The sequence below is a fragment of the Mytilus trossulus genome, unplaced genomic scaffold, assembly GCF_036588685.1.
Source record: "Mytilus trossulus isolate FHL-02 unplaced genomic scaffold, PNRI_Mtr1.1.1.hap1 h1tg000158l__unscaffolded, whole genome shotgun sequence".
NCBI classification, from domain to species: Eukaryota; Metazoa; Mollusca; class Bivalvia; order Mytilida; family Mytilidae; genus Mytilus; species Mytilus trossulus.
In genome coordinates this window covers 4148954-4169800 of record NW_026963304.1, presented here as the reverse complement: position 1 = coordinate 4169800, position 20847 = coordinate 4148954, and the positions used below count along the sequence as shown (strand labels likewise).

The 20847-nt window shown below is 31.4% G+C and overlaps 1 protein-coding gene across 1 annotated transcript in view; it reads right to left on the bottom strand.

The window, feature by feature from the left end:
* LOC134700479 (uncharacterized) overlaps positions 1 to 20847 on the bottom strand; it is a 521631-nt gene that overhangs the window by 28186 nt on the left and 472598 nt on the right. The window contains exons 6-8 of the mRNA XM_063561872.1: positions 14827 to 14984; positions 13150 to 14373; positions 5759 to 5843 (exon numbers count right to left, since the gene is read on the bottom strand). Of these exons, the coding sequence (XP_063417942.1) occupies positions 5759 to 5843; positions 13150 to 14373; positions 14827 to 14984 (1467 nt within the window). The remainder of the gene's footprint in view (positions 1 to 5758; positions 5844 to 13149; positions 14374 to 14826; positions 14985 to 20847) is intronic.

Genomic DNA, 20847 nt, shown 5'->3' with positions numbered 1-20847 from the left:
TTATAAACTTTCCTTCATTCTTTTTAATATGCAATTTCTATTATATGGTTATTAAGATGTTAAATATTAATCAAAATATCTCATAATGGAGAGTAAATTTCAAACTACATGTACATGTATATCTATACATAATTTCTTCTCTAAAATTAGATTTGATGCTGTTTTATTTTCATCTATGACTCAACTAAAAATTTCGAGTAATAGACCACTTTCGAGTTCATCCGTCACCGGAAAAAACTCGTCAATTATACGCGCCTTTATCATCATCATTTGTGCGTTTAGGGGCGTCACTTCCTTCCAATGTTGAGCGAGTGGTTGGAAAACTATAATTCTATATTGTATGAATTATTCGGCAAATTGAATTCTCAGAATTGACAATCAACACTGCTGTCATTAGGTAAATGTCAGTAAGTACCTACAGAGCAACCATTATTTCTAGTTTATCCTGCACAAAGACGATCACTAAGACGCTTGATGAACGTAAATAGTGCAGGGATACAGGCGAGCCCCTCTATCTGGTAAATGACGTCATAAAGGCGTGTATAATTGAGGAGTTTTTGCCGGTGACGGATGAACTCGAAAGTGGTCTATTGCACAGTACATTTCTAAATTTAGATTCTGATTAAATATTTGATATAGCATAGTATCTAAGTACTTAGATAATTTAACAAGAGTGGACATGCTAAAATGTTTCGCCTTCTTTACTAACCATTGAAATTATGTTGATAGTCCTAAATATAAAGCTTTACTACAACTGTCACATAAACTTAACATGATCCACGAAAATGAGGTCAAGGTCAGATAAACCAAACGAGAAATACATGTCCACTTTACAATCATTCAATACACTAAATATAGTTGACCTATTGCTTATAGTTTCTAAGAAACAGACTTAATTAATTCAGTGGTTGTCGTTTGTTTATGTGTTACATATATTTGTTTTTCATTCATTTTTTTACATAAATAAGGCCGTTAGTTTTCTCGTTTGAATTGTTTTACATTGTCTTATCGGGGCCTATTATAGCTGACTATGCGGTATGGGCTTTGCTCATTGTTGAAGGTCGTACGGTGACCTATAGTTGTTAATGTCTGTGTCATTTTGGTCTTTTATGGATCGTTGTCTGATTGGCAATCATACCACATCTTTTTTTTTATATTAACCAAAAATAAACATTTATGGTTGACCAATGAACAATAAAATGAGGTCAAGGTCAGATGAACCATGCCAAGCAGACATGTACAACTTACAATCAATCTATGCATTACATATAGTTGACCTATGCTTATAGAATCTAACAAACAAACTGAACCATGAAAACTTAACATTGACTAATGAACCACCAAAATGAGGTCAAGATCAGATGATACCTGCCAGACAGACATATACAGCTTACAATCTTTCCATACTACAACTATATAGCTGACCAATTGCTTATAGTTTAAGCAAAACAGACAAAACAAAAAAAAACTGAACACTGAGTAATGAACCATGAAAATGAGGTCAAGGTTGAATAAAACCTGCGAGACTGACATGTACATCATGAAATATTTCCATACACCAAATATAGTTAACCTATTGCATATAGTATTAGAAAAAAGACCAAAACACAAAAACTAAACTTTGACCACTGAACCATGAAAATGAGGTCAAGGTCAGATGACACCTGACATTTGGACATGTACACCTTACTGTCATTCTATACACCAAATATAGTATACCTATTGCATACAGTATAAGAAAAATAGACCAAATCACAACCAGATGCTCCGCAGGGCGTAGCTTTATACGACCGCAGAGGTTGAACCCTGAACGGTTGGGGCAAGTATGGACACAACATTCAAGCTGGATTCAGCTCTAAATTTGGATTGTGATTAAATAGTTGACACAGCATAGGTTTCTGACACAGAATGAATGTGTTCTAATGAAATTAAAATTTTTGTTTTCTCTTAGAGCAATTCACTATGCTGTTGAATATTATTCCTCTCAAAAAAATGTTTGAAGAAATTTTCTTTTTATTTATGAAATTTCAAATGAGAAAATTGAACCCAATTTTTTAATCACATCCCCCTTTTCCTTATTCCAAAACTAATCTCAATTAAAATTTCTAATGGAGTTTGCAACAATTACTACTCATTTAAATACATCATAAAATATTAAGATGTAAAAAAACTGCTTGTTATCACTGAATGGTAAAGATTATTTTAATTTATCAGTTGGTAGTAAAAAGTGAATATACATTGTATATTGTATATATAACAAAGATTTAAGTTGATTCTGGACAAAGAAAGGTAACTCCAAATAAAAAAAAATTCTTACAATTAGATATTTCTTGCTTACTATTCTGGACAAAGAAAGATAACTCTAATTAAAAACAAAATTGCTATTTCACAATATTTTGCAATAAGATATTTCTTGCCATTGCGCAATACTGTGCAATTGAAAAGACTTGCTATTGCACAAAACTTAATATAATAATTTTAGATCCTGATTTGGACCAACTTGAAAACTGGGCCCATAATCAAAAATCTAAGTACATGTTTGGATTCAGCATATTAAAGAACCCCAAGATTTAAATTTTTGTTAAAATCAAACTAAGTTTAATTTTGGACCCTTTGGACTTTAATGTAGACCAATTTGAAAACAAGACCAAAAATGAGGAATCTACATACACAGTTAGATTTGGCATATCAAAGAACCCCATTTATTCAATTTTTGATGAAATCAAACAAAGTTTAATTTTGGACCCCGATTTGGACCAACTTGAAAACTGGGCCGATAATCAAGAATCTAAGTACATTTTTAGATTCAGCATATCAAAGAACCCAACCGATTAATTTTTTGTTAAAATCAAACGAAGTTTAATTTTGGACCCTTTGGACCTTAATGTAGACCAATTTGAAAACGGGACCAAAAGTTAAAAATCTACATACACAGTCAAATTCGGCATATCAAAGAACCCCAATTATTCAATTTTGATGAAATCAAACAAAGTTTAATTTTGGACCCTTTGGGCCCCTTATTCATAAACTGTTGGGACCAAAACTCCCAAAATCATTACCAACCTTCCTTTTATGGTCATAAACCTTGTGTTTAAATTTCATAGATTTCTATTTACTTATACTAAAGTTATGGTGCGAAAACCAAGAAAAATGCTTATTTGGGTCCCTTTTTGGCCCCTAATTCCTAAAATGTTGGGACCTAAACTCCCAAAATCAATACCAACCTTCCTTTTGTGGTCATAAACATTGTGTTTAAATTTCATTATTTTCTATTTACTTATACTAAAGTTATTGTGCGAAAACCAAGAATAATGCTTATTTGGGCCCTTTTTTGGCCCCCAATTCCTACACTGTTGAAACCAAAACTCCCAAAATCACTCCCAACCTTTCTTTTGTGGTCATAAACCTTGTGTCAAAATTTCATAGATTTCCATTAACTTAAACTAAAGTTATAGTGCGAAAACCAAGAAAATGCTTATTTGGGCCCTTTTTGGCCCCTAATTCCTAAAATGTTGGGACCAAAACTCCCAAAATCAATACCAACCTTCCTTTTGTGGTCATAAACCTTGTGATAAAATTTTATAGATTTATATTCACTTTAACTAAAGTTAGAGTGCGAAAACTAAAAGTATTCGGACGACGACGACGCAGACGACGACGCAGACGACGACGCCAACGTGATAGCAATATAGGACGAAAATTTTTTCAAAATTTGCGGTCGTATAAAAACTTAACTATAACCAATGAACCATGAAAATGAGGTCTAGGTCAGATGAAACCTGCCAGTTGGACATTTACACCTTACAACCCTTCCATACACCAAATATACAAGACTATTGCTTATAGTATCTTAGATATGGACTTGACCCCCAAACCTTGTTCACTGATCCATGAAATTAAGTCGAGGTCAAGTGAAAACTGTCTAACGGGCATGAGGACCTTGCAAGGTACGCACATACCAAATATAGTTATCCTATTACTCATAATAAGAGAGAAATTAACCTTACAAAAAATCTTAACTCTTTTTCAAGTAGTCTCTGAACCATGAAAATGAGGTCAAGGACAATTGACATGTGACAGTCGGAAACTTCATAATACAAAATATGAAGCCTCCAGGTCTTCCACCTTCTAAAATATAAAGCTTTTAAGAAGTTAGTTAAGGCCGCCGCCGGATAACTATCCCTATGTTGAGCTTTCTCCGTCAAAAATTGCAGGCTCGACAAAAATGGGCATTTACCAACAAGACCAATTATGGTCCAATATCCAAATCTTAAATATATGGTTTATAATCAGCATATCAAAGAACCCCAAGAATTCAACAAAGTTGAATTTTGGATACTTTGGACCTTAAAGTGAACCAATTTGATAACATGACTCAAAATCCAATATCTAAAGACACACTTCATTTCAGCATACCAAAGAACCCTGTATATTTAATTTCTGTCAAAATCAAATCAACTTTAATTTTGGACATCAATTTCAACCAACTTGAAACTGTGCCCAAAATCAAAAATTTAATTATATGCTAAAGATTCAGCATTAAACAGAATCCCAGAAATTGTGTTTTGTTCAAATCAAACTAAGTTTAAATGTGGTTACTTTGGACCTCAATGTGGACCAGTTTGAAAAACGGGCCCGAAATAAAAATTAAAAACACTGTTAGATTGCACAAGAACACCAACATGACCAATAATTCAATAATTAAATTTTGGACCAATTTGAAAAATGTGTCGAAACCATATGGAACCACGTGCTAAAATTTAAAAGAGAATGATACACTTTAATATCCTCAATTAAATTATTACCTGCAAACCAAAACAATAGTTTTGGCCCCTTTTCAACCCCTAATTATTAAATGATTAGGGCCAAGACCCCCTCCCAGATATCAATTCTTGTCTTAAAGGGGCACTAGCTGTCAAATTCATGTTCACCGATTTGATTCAAATTCTCCTATTTGATATATACCAGTAACCATGTAAAACATGTATCGAAATTATAAAAAGTCTTAAATAAATAATTGACACGGCATTGGCTTGATAATATGTAGCTTCTTTATGTGTATTTAAGTCTTAACGTCATCTAATTAACTATCCAGTTGACCTCCAATGGTCATATAAGCGATATTAACATAAATATATATATGAATAGAAATGGAAATTTTTATTATTTTCTTAAACTATAATGGATTTTAACCAAACTTGGATAGGAGCTTGCCAAAAAAAATCCTGTTTATCCGTATTTTACTTATAAATGGACTTAGTTTTTTTGCCAGTTTACATAACATTCACTCTGGTTAAAATTTGAAAAAATTCAACAACTTATGTACTTAAACTATCCTGTATTTGTACCAAACTTGGACAGTAGCTTGTTTATGATCAAAAGCTAATATCTGGAAGGGAGTTTATTTCCTTTTTTTCCCCGTATATATTACTAACTAATGGACTAAGTTTTTATTCCAGTTATAATTACATACAGTCTGCAGTTAAAGTTTTTAAAACATTTATAAGATTCATAAACAGATAAAGTAGGCGAGACACTGGATTCCGCGGAACCCTTATGAATTTTTTCTGTCTTTCAGACCATAATGAATGCAACCTGAACTCCTTTTCACAGAACATAAATATGAGAAATCAAAATTCATATTTTCCATGTTGTCAAAGAACAAATTTGATCATTCTTATGTTTCATCTCATTCTATCAATTTGACTTATTACTGACTGGAACATGATCCAATGAATAAATTTCAATTTTAAATTACCTTTTCTCTCAGTTGTCCCACCATGGAACATGAAGTTAACAATCAGGGCAAGTCCTCTCTCTCCCGGTTTCTTCTCATACTTATCCTGAAAGATGTCATTATTATATTAAGAGATGTTGACTTTTTTTTGCTATTTATAGTTTCTCTTAAAAATGTTGTTTCACTAACTTATTTGTATCTCATGTATATCTTGTCCTTTTGATGATTTAGTTTCGCATTATGCCCCCTGTGAATTTTTTAAATATGAAAGTTTTTGTGCAATAAAATTGATTTTTAGATAATTGAAGAATACTAGAGCCTTCTTAGTGTGTTTATATGAACATTTAGATTGATTTTAACATGTTTTATAGGCCATTTGTATGATTGACAGTCCGTATTTTCCTATCCGTACCGTTTATAGGTCCTTAAATTATTGAAGTGTTTATCAACAAAGATTTTGCGCTCGATCTTTTCAATTCAATTTTATGGAAAAAGGAGCAGGAAAGCATATGATTTTTTTTGGACCACTTGATAGATATAAACCTGGATTCAGGAAAGGTATCACTGTAATTCATTGAAATTTTCCATTAGACCAAATTTTGGAGACTTTTGTGACATGTTCACCCCCCCTGTTTTGCTATATTTTGTATCTAAGAAATGCAGATTGTTGCCATGGTTACACCCAAAATGGATTATGTTTCACCCTAATGAGCATTAGAAATCAAATCTATGGAAGATTTTCTTTCTACAAGTATATACATGCATAACACAAATATAAAGCCTTCTTTGTTAGACAGGAGGGGAAAGAGGGTGATTAAAAATTATGAGTGTCAATTTTAAGTTTTTTTCTTAACTGTGTATTGCTACCAAAGCTTTTGTAAAACACAAATAAGGGGCAACAATTGTCTTTCAAGTTTAACAATCTTATAAGGAGACAACTAACTGACAATATAGTTTTCAGGATGATACCCCAAATCAACTAAAATTGGTAAAAATTGTCATTTATTGGCAATAATTCGTAAAAGGAGTCATCTGACAGTTTGATTTAAAATGGTATGATGGTATAACCTAACATCTTAAAAATTTTCTGCCCTTGTAATTGATTGATGTTTAACTCCACTTTCAACACTACTTTGCTAATTCGCGGCAGTCAGTATTTAGTGGTGGAGAAGGCAGGAGCACCCGGAAAGAACCACCGACCCTAGTCTGCCTCTGTTATATCATATATCTATTATGGTTTACCTAAACGAAAGTGTGCTATAATCATTGATAATAGATTTATGATTTCAATTACTGAAACAGCCTTCTTTAACTTTATGGGACCCTCCCCTGCGAGATGAAATTCATGAACTGATGATTGATGAACCATCATGAACTGTTCAAGAATGTCCTTGAACAATGCATGACTGTTCATAATGAGTTCATTAAGTTTGTTCATGAATTTAGTTCATGAATAGTTCATAAAATGCAGTTCATGAATATTTTATGAACTTTTAATGAATAAATGAATTCTTAAAGTTCATAAATTAATTCATAACACAGTTTCATGAAGATTTTAAGAACTTTTAAGAAACAATAAATATATCAACATTGAAAAACTTATTTTCAATTATGACTTACAAAATTCAACTCCAATTTTTGTTTTAGTCATGAGCATGATGAGAGGCATATCAGTCAGGTTCTCCCTACTTAATTGTATGCAAATTTGACTGTCATACAAGTTCTCATAAAATTTTAGACATCCATACATTGTATCATGACATCACAATCTAAGTGCTTTTAGCATGACCTCAAGGTTATTCATTTACAGATCTTGAGATCATTTTGAGACAAAATTCAGTTGAATAGCTAAAGTGTAAATACATGTATGTTTATCATGTTTATTAAAATTGCATTAGAAACATACATGTATATACTCACTTTTGCTGTGCTGCAACTCCCCGAAAAATAAAGAACGGAAACCAACTTTGGGACATGCGTCCATACAGAGGGACAAGGGTTAAACTTAATGCCCCCTCCACTAGAACAGGGGCATAATTAAAAAAATTCATACAGACTTGAAGTTCCCTTTCACAGGTAAAGCCTCATATTACTTCAATACATGTGACACATGATGTGTGTACAAATGAAGTGTAAGCAATAAAGCAAAATTATGTCCATAAAAATTTTCATTTAACAACAGAAATTAGCTCAGCACCTTTTTCTTTCTTCATACTACGCCAAAAAGAGTGTTACATTTGAGAGTCATACAAAAGTTTTGTAACTTACTTTGAGCTGGAGATGTTTCTCATGTTTCGTTTTTACAATGTTAAACTTAATTTCTTTCTTCCAAAGATGTAATTTCTGACTGTCTCTCCAAGTTCAAACATGTGCCTTTCTTAACCATCATACGGCACATAGAGGAACTTGAAAAAAGCACAGATTGATGACAATTTATTCTTATCCAGACATTGCAGACCATTATCAATAATTATCATTATTAATGAATTACGATTACCTATTGTAAAACGCTTAAATGACTTTGACAAATGATTGCAAATAAACTCATCATAGATACCAGGACTAAATTTTATATTTACACCAGACGCGCGTTTTGTCTTCAAAAGACTAATCAGTGACGTTCGAATCCAAAAAAGTTTGAAAAAAAGCCAAATACAGTACGAAGTTGAAGAGCATTTAGATCCAAAATTCCTAGAGGGGTTGCCAAATACAGCAATGCAGACAAATGATTGCAAAACATTCAAATGACTTAGATCAGTAAAGCTTTTATAGGAATTTAAAATCGCGTGAATGACTGGGAATACAAAAACGTCATAAATTACGTTAGCAAAATGGTGTTTTGACGCTTAAAATACAAATGAAGATGTTTGATGAGCAGTGAAGTAATCTAGCTGTCAAATAAAGCAGATTTGTTATCAGATAAGTAAATTATATATATTTTAATTATTTTTTTTGCCGGATAACTATTTGTTGAAGCATTATAATAATTATTGATTAATTATGATAAATAAACACCAGAAAGTGGCCTTTACATTTTACAGTGTTGGTTCAATTTCAATTCAGGATAAACTGATATATGGTCCGAGTACACAGTTATTTCGTAGTGCATTTCTTTTAGACAATAAATGAAAATTTAAAAAATCACATCTGCGCTTTCTCAATAATATTTTTACAGTATGTTGTACTACTTTTGAGACAAATTACATACAAATTATAGAAAACTTAATCAACTCTAACTCAAAATATGGACAACTTTATGTTAAGGGGGTCTTGAAATCTTTTGACAGCTTCCGAAGTGCTAATTTTTTACCTTTTTCAGCTAGACCTAATCACTACTTTACATTAATGATCAATAATATGTATGACCCAAATGATTTTACAGTGTCATTTCAACCCGCTTCTTGCTAAATGAGGCATAAAACATTGAGAAATACATTTGGAAGGGGTATAAAAAAAATTGGCAAGTAATACACTGTCCACACTAAGGACTATATTCGTGGACAACGAAAATCAAAGGACGATAACTGACCAATCTTAATAAAACTTGGTGTGATCAAAGCTTAATGTATTATAAGACTGCCTACAAAGTTTCATAGCAATAGGATATATATTATAGACAATATGATTAATTCTATATTCAACTTTGCGTGTTAAATTTAGATGTTCAAATTGAGAAAATTCAACTATCAACATTTGGGGCTTTTAAAATTAAAATATTGCAAAAAAATACTTTTAAAATGCCATAATATAATATATATCATGTATCAAAAGCAATCTAGAGTACTCATTTGATATATCAGACTTAGCATAATTATTCAAAAGTCAAATTTATATGAGCCTGTGCCTAAAAATAGAGGTTTTCCAATGAAGGGGGGCCTTACATGAAGCTGTAATATTTTCCAGCAATTTTAAATTTATGAAGCTTTTTGATTATAAATAATCCTTACATATGTATTTTATGTACTTTAAATGAAAAGAAAACTTACCAATATCATATCATAATAGTTTAAAAGGGTCTTAGGCCAAGTAAGATTGAAAATAATTTAAGGTCAATTTAGGCCGTAGCACACATTTACATTTAGAAATGCATATTGAAGCTATAGGAAATAAAAATTTGTGTCTTTTCTATCATTTCTATACTCAGTTGACATGATACAATAAATCTGAGCACAAAAAGACTCTTGCAATTAACTTTTTGAGCAGACAGTATGGTCTGGTACAATGATTTTTCACTTTTTAGTGAACAACTTGAATGCAATTTTAGTCTCAACAGGCTTATATTTGAACCACATGCTATCCTACAGAAGTAAAGAAAAATATTATGTGAAATGAAACAGGTACAAATGACATTGTTAAGTGCTTTTTATACAAATTTAGTGAGGTCTTTATTATGGACTTCAACTTTTATGTGCTATGCTCCTCACATTAAACTTGATCCAAGCGAGCGTTAGAAGAGGGTCATTTATACAAAACATTTTGCTCATATTGTCTGAGATAATCTTCTTTTCTGTAGATTCAGAGTTCACAAATGAGTAATACAACTGGATTAAAGCATAGAAACACAAAAATTGACACATGAAAACATGTCAGATAGAAAGTCAGAATGCCACTTATGCATCGAAATTGAAAAAGCTATTTGACCATGTAATGCCAAAATTGGTCATTTTTGCAGAAATTCTATCAAATAAAAGTTTTAATCCTTTAGTTTTATGCTTTTTGACAAATTGACACCATCAAATCATTCAGGGAAGTTGCCAAAGTACAGATTCTATATTTCTTGATTTCACCTCTTAGGTCTGAATACACAGTTATTTCTTAGTGCATTTCTTTTAGACAATAAATGAAAATTTAAAAAATCCCACCTGCGGTTTCTGAATAATATTTTTATAGTGTGTTGTACTACTTTTGGGACAAATTATATTAAAATTATAGAAAACTTCATCAGCTCTAACTCAAAATATGGACAATTTTCTGTTAAGGGGGTCTTGAAATCTTTTGACAGCTTCTGAAGTGCGTATTTTTTACCTTTTTCAGCTGGACCTAATCACTATCACTACTTTGCAATAATATTTATGACCCAAATGTTTTTACAGTGTTATTTCAACCCCCTTCTTGCTAAATGAGGCATAAAACATGGAGAAATACATTTGGAAGGGGTATAAAAAAATTGGCAAGTAATACACTGTCCACACTAAGAACTATATTCGTTGACAACGAAAATCAAAGGACGATAACTGTGTACTTGGACCATATTTGTTTTTTTCCAGGTAAAAATAATTAATGCTTCAGCCATTATTATGATTGTGTGTAGGTAAATGAAAGTGGAAAGGGGGGGGGGGGTAAATTATTTGAAATGTCCTGAAAAGGCTGAAATAATAAGAATTCATGTTATTAATCTTAATCTATTTATATTTTAATAAAAACAACATTTACTAAATTAAATTATTACATTGTATTATACCTGTTAGAAACTGTTTAAATATGAGTGTTTATTCTAAACAAATATCAAGGACTTTTGATTCTTTGTGGAGTGAATTTTGATTTTGCAGGGGGAAACTAGTGCATTTATTGATTAAAAGATCTGTTCAACTATGAAGAATTTCAAGCAGAACAACTTCAACAAGATGTTATTTAGCATTTCTAGTTGGAAGTCCTGATACAGCAATTTTAATTACAGAAAGGACAAGAAGTTTACTTATGATAATAACATAAAATGAAAATTTTTGATAAATTCATGAACTTTAGATGAACAGTTCATGAACTACAAGTGGACAAACAATGTTCATGTATTAAATTACTGATGAACAGTTTATGAACACAGTACATTTTGTAGTTCATGTGTTCATGAATGATTCATGAACAAATTCATGAATCATTCATAAAAAAATCATGAACTAGACATGAACTACAAATGGACAAGCTGGTTCATGAACTATAAAATCATGAATAATTCATGAATAATAAAAGTTCAAAAACTATTTTGATCATGAACTTTAATGAACCAAAGAATTCATGAACACTTTCTGTTCATGAATAGTTCATTATTCACTGGTTCATGAACACGCTTGTCCATTTGTAGTTCATTAACTGTTCATGAATCTTTTATGAACACTTCATGAATTCTGTTCATGAATCATTCATGAATCATCCATGAACATTCATGAACTATTCGTAATCATTTCGCAGGGGCTGAACTTAAGAAAAAGGTTCAGATTTGGTTTCAGGGTTAGGTTAGAGTTTCAGTAGGTTTGAAATAGGGCTAGTGTTAATGTTAGGTTTATTTTTAGGGTGAGGATCAGTTTCAAAATGTAGTACAGACATATATAGTTCCTAAAGTTCTGCTACCATAGCTAATAAAAATAAATGTGACGATGGGACACAGACTTTCCTGCTTAGACATATACAGCAATATCCTTAATTTTAAAATTTACAAAGGACATAACTCAAGAAATGCAAAAGTGACTCTTCCATAATTCAACTTGATATGTACGTGGTGGTAATAAGTATTGTGTATAGGTTCTATAACATTCAATTGAAGCAAAATAAAGTTAGATTGCAGAAACAGTAAATTTGAAAATTTGTTCACTTTTAATAAAGGAACATAACTCGAGAACGGTATAAGTGACCCCATCCAAATTCAAACTTGATCTGTGTTTGGTAGAAATAAGCATTGTCTACAAATCTCATAACATTTTGTTGAAACAAACAAAAGTAAGACAGATAATTTAAATTTGGGATGAACAGACAGACGAATGAACAGAAAAACAGTCTTACAAGAGTAAAACGTAATGCCTACTCCGCCTACGCAGCAGTATCAAAATCAATGTATAATGTTAAATCGCAATCATTATATATTAATTCAGGACATTAATGTACCAGGTCTTTCATGCACCTAGTTCTTTTTTTCAAAAATGTGAAGTCTAATCTTCCATTCTTCTCCGTAATTTTCATAATTATATTTATCATTTCAGTTAAAATTAATTATAATGTTGGCTACAATACGATTTCTTAAAGATGAAAAACATGTATAAAATATCTATTTGGGTAAAGCCTTTGAATAATATATCTATGTTGGCAAAATCCGTCCGGCAGTAAAAAAGTCATGTCACCTCATTTAGTCATTTTCATGGCGTCGTAGCAAAATCAAAATTGACACTTCTGCATTTAATGTCAAGGTTATACCAGGCTGCCAATTTATTAATAAAATTAAAGCTATCAAAACCTTGTTTTGCAAAGACATACACATTTTGTAATTTCAGGGACCAAATATTGACAAATTCCTCCTTTGTATATGTGGTATCAACATATGGTTGGTTTATCTTATTTTTTTTGTTTAAAAAATTAACAAACATTTCTAGCTTTCCATGAAAATACTTAAATCCAATAAAAAAATGTAATATGTAAACACTTACTGACAGCGCTTTACTTTCTATCTCTGACCATTCGCCATCGAATGTGTGGGGTGTTTTACATGTCCCGCAGAGATATTCTGTAATCTGCTCCTCACTGAATTCATTGGATCCTGTAACTAATTCAGGTTTTGTATGGCCACATTCAAATTTTTTCTGGAATTCTACATTGGACATCTTGTATCGTGTATGTATTATCTTATCTAACTCATCTGTCACGAAGTCACCAATGTCTTTGTACAAACCTCTCTTGATGAATGAATCTTTCCCGAATTCCAAAACCTGAACCTGAATAAAATTTGGAAATGTCATTACAAGCAATTTTCTTAAATGTGTTTTCTTCTGTAATTCAAAGACTGCAATACCTCCGAAAAGAGCAACTGACTTTTTCTTTTGATTTGGAACAACCACTTCTGTAATTTCATACTTCCGGCTCAGTGAAGCGATCAAATGGTTCATTAGATGTGGTGGCTTGAATCTAAATTTGAAACATAACCAAGTTGATTTTTTACAGGTATTGTCTGTCACATTAAATGTTTCATAAATGTCACAGTGCGATTCTATTTTAATCAGGCAAGGTACATAGTAGCAAGGCTTTTCTTCAGCAGACTCTGACATGTTTGGACGTATGATGATATCAAATCTCTCCATTACGTTCAGAATATGGTCCTTGTGTTTGGAAAACATATTATCCCTTTTTTTGAATATATCTTCTAAAACCTCACTATGTAATTTGCCTCTACTGTACAACTCATCCCATTTTTTTCTATTTTTGATACTTATGGTTCTAAATTTCTTTGCAGTAACTATATATCTAAAAGCGTCAGACAACCACTTTGTATCTAAAATAATGTAAGAAGGAAGATCTTTGAAATAAACTAAAGCTCTGATCTCATGGTGAAATTCCAGGAACAATCTGAGTTCCTCGTCATTTAGTGGATTAGGTGTATCAGTAGAGATGTGCTGAATTTCCTGAAAGGAAATAATAGGTAACTCCTTCTTCTTTTCTTGAAGTCGTGTTTCCAGCTGAATGAATTTTAACGGATAATCTTTGTTCCATGTTTTCATTTTTCTGGCTAAGTGTAGGATGTTTTCTCGTATTTGCTGGAATACACTGGGATCATCTTCTGTGTTGGAAATGAAGTATTCTTGCCTTATATGTCCTAGTTCATCTTCTGACATATTCTCTGTATACTTTAAAATACTTTTTCTGCATGCATGATCAATCTAAAAAAAAAAAATATATGTTTGTTTGCTTTCTCTTTACAAAACAAAACATTGAAAATTCTAACGCTTTATCAATTTATATGATATTCAGAATTTTGGGTCGTCAATGGTCTTCCACTTCGTACTTTATTTGGCCTTTTGAACTTTTTTTATTTGAACGTCACTGATGACTTTTGTAGTTGAAACGCCGTCTGGCATACAAAATTTCAATCCTGGTATCTATAATGAGTTTATTGTACTATATCATATTTAAAAAATTGTTGAAAGATCTCATTTTTTGTAAACTTTTAGAAAGGATTTCTTTTCTTAATCCTACATAAACACTTTAAACCTTAAAATCTGATACAGGTATTTTTATTTAGATATTGTCAATATGTTGGTCTGGTTATACAGTAAAACATGGTCCTGTACAAATAAACACAAACATCTGACAAAATTTGTAATTTTCAATACCTCTTCTACATTAGAGATCAAGGCATCTTTCCAAGTGCCAACAATAACTATCGGTGGATCACGATCATCTGATGTTCTCTTGTTGACATCAGATTTATTTCTGTCCTCTTCCAGTCTACTGTAACAATGTATTGAATCCATCCATAATTGGAATAAATCTTAAAAAAAATGTGTATAAAGAATTCTTATCAACATTCATTAAAGTCTAATGTGGTATGATGGATAATGAGACAAGAATTCACCAAAGACCAACAGACCAGAAGACTAGTCATCCTTTTCATGTTTTAACAGATAATAAGAATGTAGAAAAGATATACAATTCACAAAATAATAGTTATTACAAAATAACAAGCTGTCTGGCTACACAAACTTTTCTCAACTTTTAAAATGAACAGTGTCAATCATTTCCAACTATCAATTGATTATTGACCTTTTTATTTAAGTATAACTTAATTTTGGATGTAACACGTCTTCTGATTGGCTGACGTCGTTTTGTTTATCAGTTCATAGACATAATTTTGTCATGTGACCCGTGACGTCATCAACAGTTTTTCATGATATACTCCAGTTTAAAATGGGATTTAGAATTAAATTATAAGAAATGACAGTAATATTTTGTCTGCCTATTCGAAATAACATAAAAATATGTGGTGCACACTTTAAAATAACCTGCTACGCGGGTTATTCAGTGTGCATGCACTACATTTTTTATGTTATTTCTGCATAGACAGAAACAATATTACAGTCATTCCTGAACAAAAGACCCCTTCAATCAAATCGTCCGATGAGTCAATAAACAATATAAAACTGAACTCTCACTAACAGTGATTAGCAAGATTATTTTGGATAGTAGAAACCTTCTGTGAACAACTGACCTTTAAATTATCCGCCTTTAACGAAATACAGACATTTTTATTTTACTGTATCATTAAAATCATCGTCAAAGAAATTATTTCAGATGTAATTTAAGTGTATTGTTCCATAATGGAAAACAAGTTATGTATTCTGTCTCTATTTGTCTGAAAATGTCTTACCAGTAATTCTTTTTGAGTTTGTCTTACTCATTTTGTGTGTCTGAGGCGCTTTTGTAGATACACATGATTAACCTTCAACAGGAATGCTCAAATTCAAAGATTTGAATGCCAAAGATGTATAAGACCTAAACATGTGTTAGAACTATGTTCCAGAATTCATGTAAGACAGATTAAGAATTTACTCACTTACACAATAAAGTCTAAAGTATCTGAACAATTTAGAAAAATTGCTAAAATACATCAATTCAATAAAAAGAAGATTTCTAAAACATTTGATTTGTGTTATAAGCAAAAAGATTTACAAAACTTTGTATATCACAATTGACATGATTGCAAAAAGTAAATTTCAAATAAGATTTCAAATATTGTAACTAAGTTAGAAAATTCCCTGTCAGCCCTTAAATTCACACAAAAAAACAGTTTCAGTTAAATGGTTTTTAACACTCAACATCATCTAATCTATAAACAAATCATGATTTGGACGTGTAATCACACATTACAATCCATAAATACCTTACTCTGAAAAAACTTGATAAGACAATTAATGTGAGTACAAGTTTGTCAATGCCATCATTTATAACTTACGACTTATTAGTATGAAAGTCCTTTTTGTATCTTTAGCCTCTCTTTTATAACTTAGTAAATAAAATAAAAAATAAAAAATTATATATCGCAGCAAACAAAAGTTTGTTCTGTAAATCCAAAACAGGATTCGGCATATGTTTTAACAACTCTATAAATATATTCAGGATTTCGATTTAGTCACAGTAAAAGTTGAGAAAAAATATTAACAGCATGCAACTTGAAAGTGAACTTAACATCTTTTACAGAATTTACAGAGTAGAAATGTTAGAATTAGCTGTATCAATATATTAACATAAGCCTGCCGACTGTACCAGCTAAGATTGACGGAAGTATGAAAAAACATATATACAAAGGATCTAACTGACCAGGGTTATATATATTTACGAGACAAGAATGAATAATTGTTAAGGCGTCCGTTGGAAACATTTATCATGTTTATCATGTCGAAAAGATGTTTTTAGGCAAAAGTTCCTTTTGAACCCATTTTCATGTATATCTATGCCTATTTCCTTAAAAGAGAGGAGTTCAAAAGGTAGTTTTTCCCATATTATGCAAATAAGTCTCTGATTGTGTTAATAATATGTAATAATATTAGATACTATAATAATATTCAACATCTTTAAGACACCAATAATTAAATAACCAAAAACTGCAAAATTTACTTAAAATTAATAATTCAGGGGCTGCAACCCAACAAAATAGATATAGGAAGATGTGGTGTGAGTGCCAATGAGACAACTCTCCATCCAAATAACAATTTAAAAATTAAACCATTATAGGTTAAAGTACGGCCTTCAACACGGAGCCTTGGCTCACACCGAACAACAAGCTATAAAGGGCCCCAAAATTACTAGTGTAAAACCATTCAAACGGGAAAACCAACGGTCTAATCTATATAAACAAAATGAGAAACGAGAAACACGTATATATTACATAAACAAACGACAACTACTGTACATCAGATTCCTGACTTAGGACAGGTGCAAACATTTGCAGCGGGATTAAACGTTTTAATGGGCCCAAACCTTCTCCCTTTTTCTGAAACAATAGCATAACATCACAACATATAAAAACATACGATAAAATATCAATTAGCAGACTTAACTCAATCAAAAAACGTATGATTACACAAAGAACAAATAAATTTGATCTGCGATATCTGAATACAAATGCACAGTTAATTAAATATATATGTTCAAGATCCATATAAATAAAAAATGACAAAAAAGCATTATAAACAGTATCAACAGGTCGAATTAACAAGAAAATACGATTTGAGAGTACTCGAAGTTACTGACAGCTAGTTAAAAGCCAAAACCAATTAATAGTAAAAAATCATGCATCAGAGACTAAAATCGACTAAAACACATCACAGGGATTTAGTATTTTAACGTCATTAATAGTCAAAGAAGACATGACTTGTGCAATGCCAAAAATAAATGTATCGACAGGTAGTAGTATAGTGAAGAGCGACTTCTATAGAAATAAAAGTTAACGTGGCTGTGTCAAAATGTCTGATTCGTCTGAAAATATCAGGGCATATATATCTAAACCTGATGAACATTTTTACCTGATGTCAGATTTGCTCTAAATGCTTTGGTTTCAGAAATTTAAACCAAAAACTGCATTTTACCCCTATGTTCTATTTTTAACCATGTCTGCCATGTTGGTTGGCAGGTAGGGTCAACGGACACATTTTTAAAACTAGATACCTTAATGATGATTATGGCCAAGTTTAGTAAAATTTGTCTTAGTAGTTTCAAAAGGGAAAATTTTTGTAAAAGTTAACGACGACGACGGACGCCAAGTGATGAGAAAAGCTCACTTGGCCCTTCAGGCCAGTTGAGCTAAACAGAAGTAACTCAAAATTTCAAAAGTATCTTCCTAGAATTAGTATTCAAACACTAGTACTACATTATCTAGGAGAAGAACACCGGAAGTAAGTTAGTCTGGCTACTTCCAGTTTGAGGCCGATGCCTTAGGAAAGTATATTGCTATAGCTTTATATAGCAACCTAAAACAAACTTACTAATCAAAGCCTTAAAGGCTGTAAAAGCAATTGCCACGATCATGATTGCTGCCTAGTTAATGTGTTTGTGACATATATTTCTCATCCACATGTAAAAGAGTGAAACCTGAAAGGAGTCTTATCTACTGAGAAGTAATGATGTTATAACTTAAAGGGAAAATTCGCAAAAAAAATAAAATTTGATATTATGTTTATCCTAAATAAATAAGCATATTCCCAAAATATTAAAGGTTTATTCGTCTAGATAAGTGAGTTATTTGATTTTTAAAATCGACTCTCAATTCTCGGGAAGACGCCATCTTGAAAACTAATGACCACGGATATCTAATTACCACAAAGTCCTAGTATCCAGCATGACATGTCCGTTAATCAGTGTTCAAATGACTTGTCAAGCTGATGGATGTTCTACCCGACCAAGTAATGGAAGAAGTCTATATAGTTTCCCAAATCATCAAATCAAGTAATGGTTCACTTAGATTGATAAGAATATTTCAAAAAAATAATCTTAATTTTTTTAGAGGGTTAAATATTCAGCGTACAATGGTGAAGTCAGGTTGAAAAGCTGTAAATGACAAAAGATCGTATATTCCTCATTTCCATTCTAAATTTTATTGGTTTTAGCTCGTCATTAAATTTACATTTTTGGCACCGAGATGCAGTTTCAAGTATTATATAGGATTTATGCTATAATAATGTAAAAGTAGTCACAATAAAGTGAAAAAAAGTCCGGAGATACTTATTGTGGAGGAATTATAAACTGAGATTTATCTTTGCTGTAAAAGTTTTTTTAAATGCTTTTTTCTAACGTATATTTTTAGATTATTTTGGGTTTTGATCTAACTTGACCAACGTTCAAAAACTTGTCTTCTTGTATTCAGCATGGCTTAATACCGGTAATTACTGGGGTATTGTAAAAATGACATATTCGGGTATTCTTACGGTCGACTTCCTGACAGGCTTGTTTAATTTAATACACAATGAACAAGATCAATGAATCACGTGCGTGATTGCGAGTGAACCAGGTGTTTTCAGGTAAAACTTATAAAATATACCATACCAATATAAAACTGTCCGTGATATACAGCCTGTGTACAAAATCTTAACAAAAAAGAGTGGTTATAAGAATAGGTATAGACCAAATCTCCATGTTATCTAAATTAAATTTTACTTTTATTTATATTTCAGCACCTATTCTTCCATTTTGCTATATAATTGTTGGTCCCGTTATTTTTAATCAGTTCGTCCCGTTTATACCCTCACATATGTGACTTCATTTTCACTCTAGAAAACTGCTATATTTCAAAATGAATGCCGTTTTTTATAATTGTTCATTCATTTTACATGTGAAACAAGAATATCAATTGGGAAACTTCGGACTATACAAATGCAGAATATACTGTGCCGGTTTGCTTTCGTCTAACGAGATAAGAGAAACGAAAAAAACTGTCATGTAAAAACAAGCACGCTCAAATCAAAATAAAAAAAAATATGTGAGTAAAAATTAACTGGATCAGAAAAATTAACAAACTTTGATCTCGAGTGTATTGGTAATAAATTTATTTGTTTTTATAGTATAGCTTCTTCCATTATCCAAATGATATCAGATAATCTATATTATTTCATAAGATTAACCCTTCCGACCTCACTAGAATCTGAGACTATGTGTTATAGTGGTATCTGCTCAAATCTATAAATGCCAATTATAACGCTAGAAGTAAAAATGTAATACAGGTACACCTTTCATTTGGTCATGGCTTTCAAATGTCTTAATTTAAGTGTTCCCGTACATTTTTTGCCTATTAAGAACAATTAAAATGCTTGTGTAAAACTAGTTTTATTTTCCCTTTAAAAAAATATAAATAAATGATAAGAGTGTATATCATTTCATTCCGACAACTAAATTTAATTTCCAGACTTTAACCGGTTCATTTCTTAGTTTAGTAACTTCTTTGAATTCAAATAAAATAATAGCACCAAATATAATTAAATAATTCCACGGCGATTCACTTGTATTTGTCAACACCTTGAAAATGTATTTTAAATTTGTGTATTAAACTTGACCTCCTGTCGTATAACCCACTGATTCGAATAGACAGTCACACCTGGCACAGTGTGCCCTAGAGGCCTAGCAATTTACCGATCTGCAAATAACATTTCACCTTTATACAGGTCTTTCACGAGTATTGTCGGAGAATAATACACACATCGCATAAATAAAGTCATAACGTAGACAGAAAAAGGTCAATAAGCGTAAACCTATATATTGTCTTAACAGTTTAAGTTATATACTTTAATCTATTCACTTTACAAATGCTTTATCAGCCTCAAAAAGTATAAATTTCAGCAAAAAAAAAATAATTATAATTATTTCTT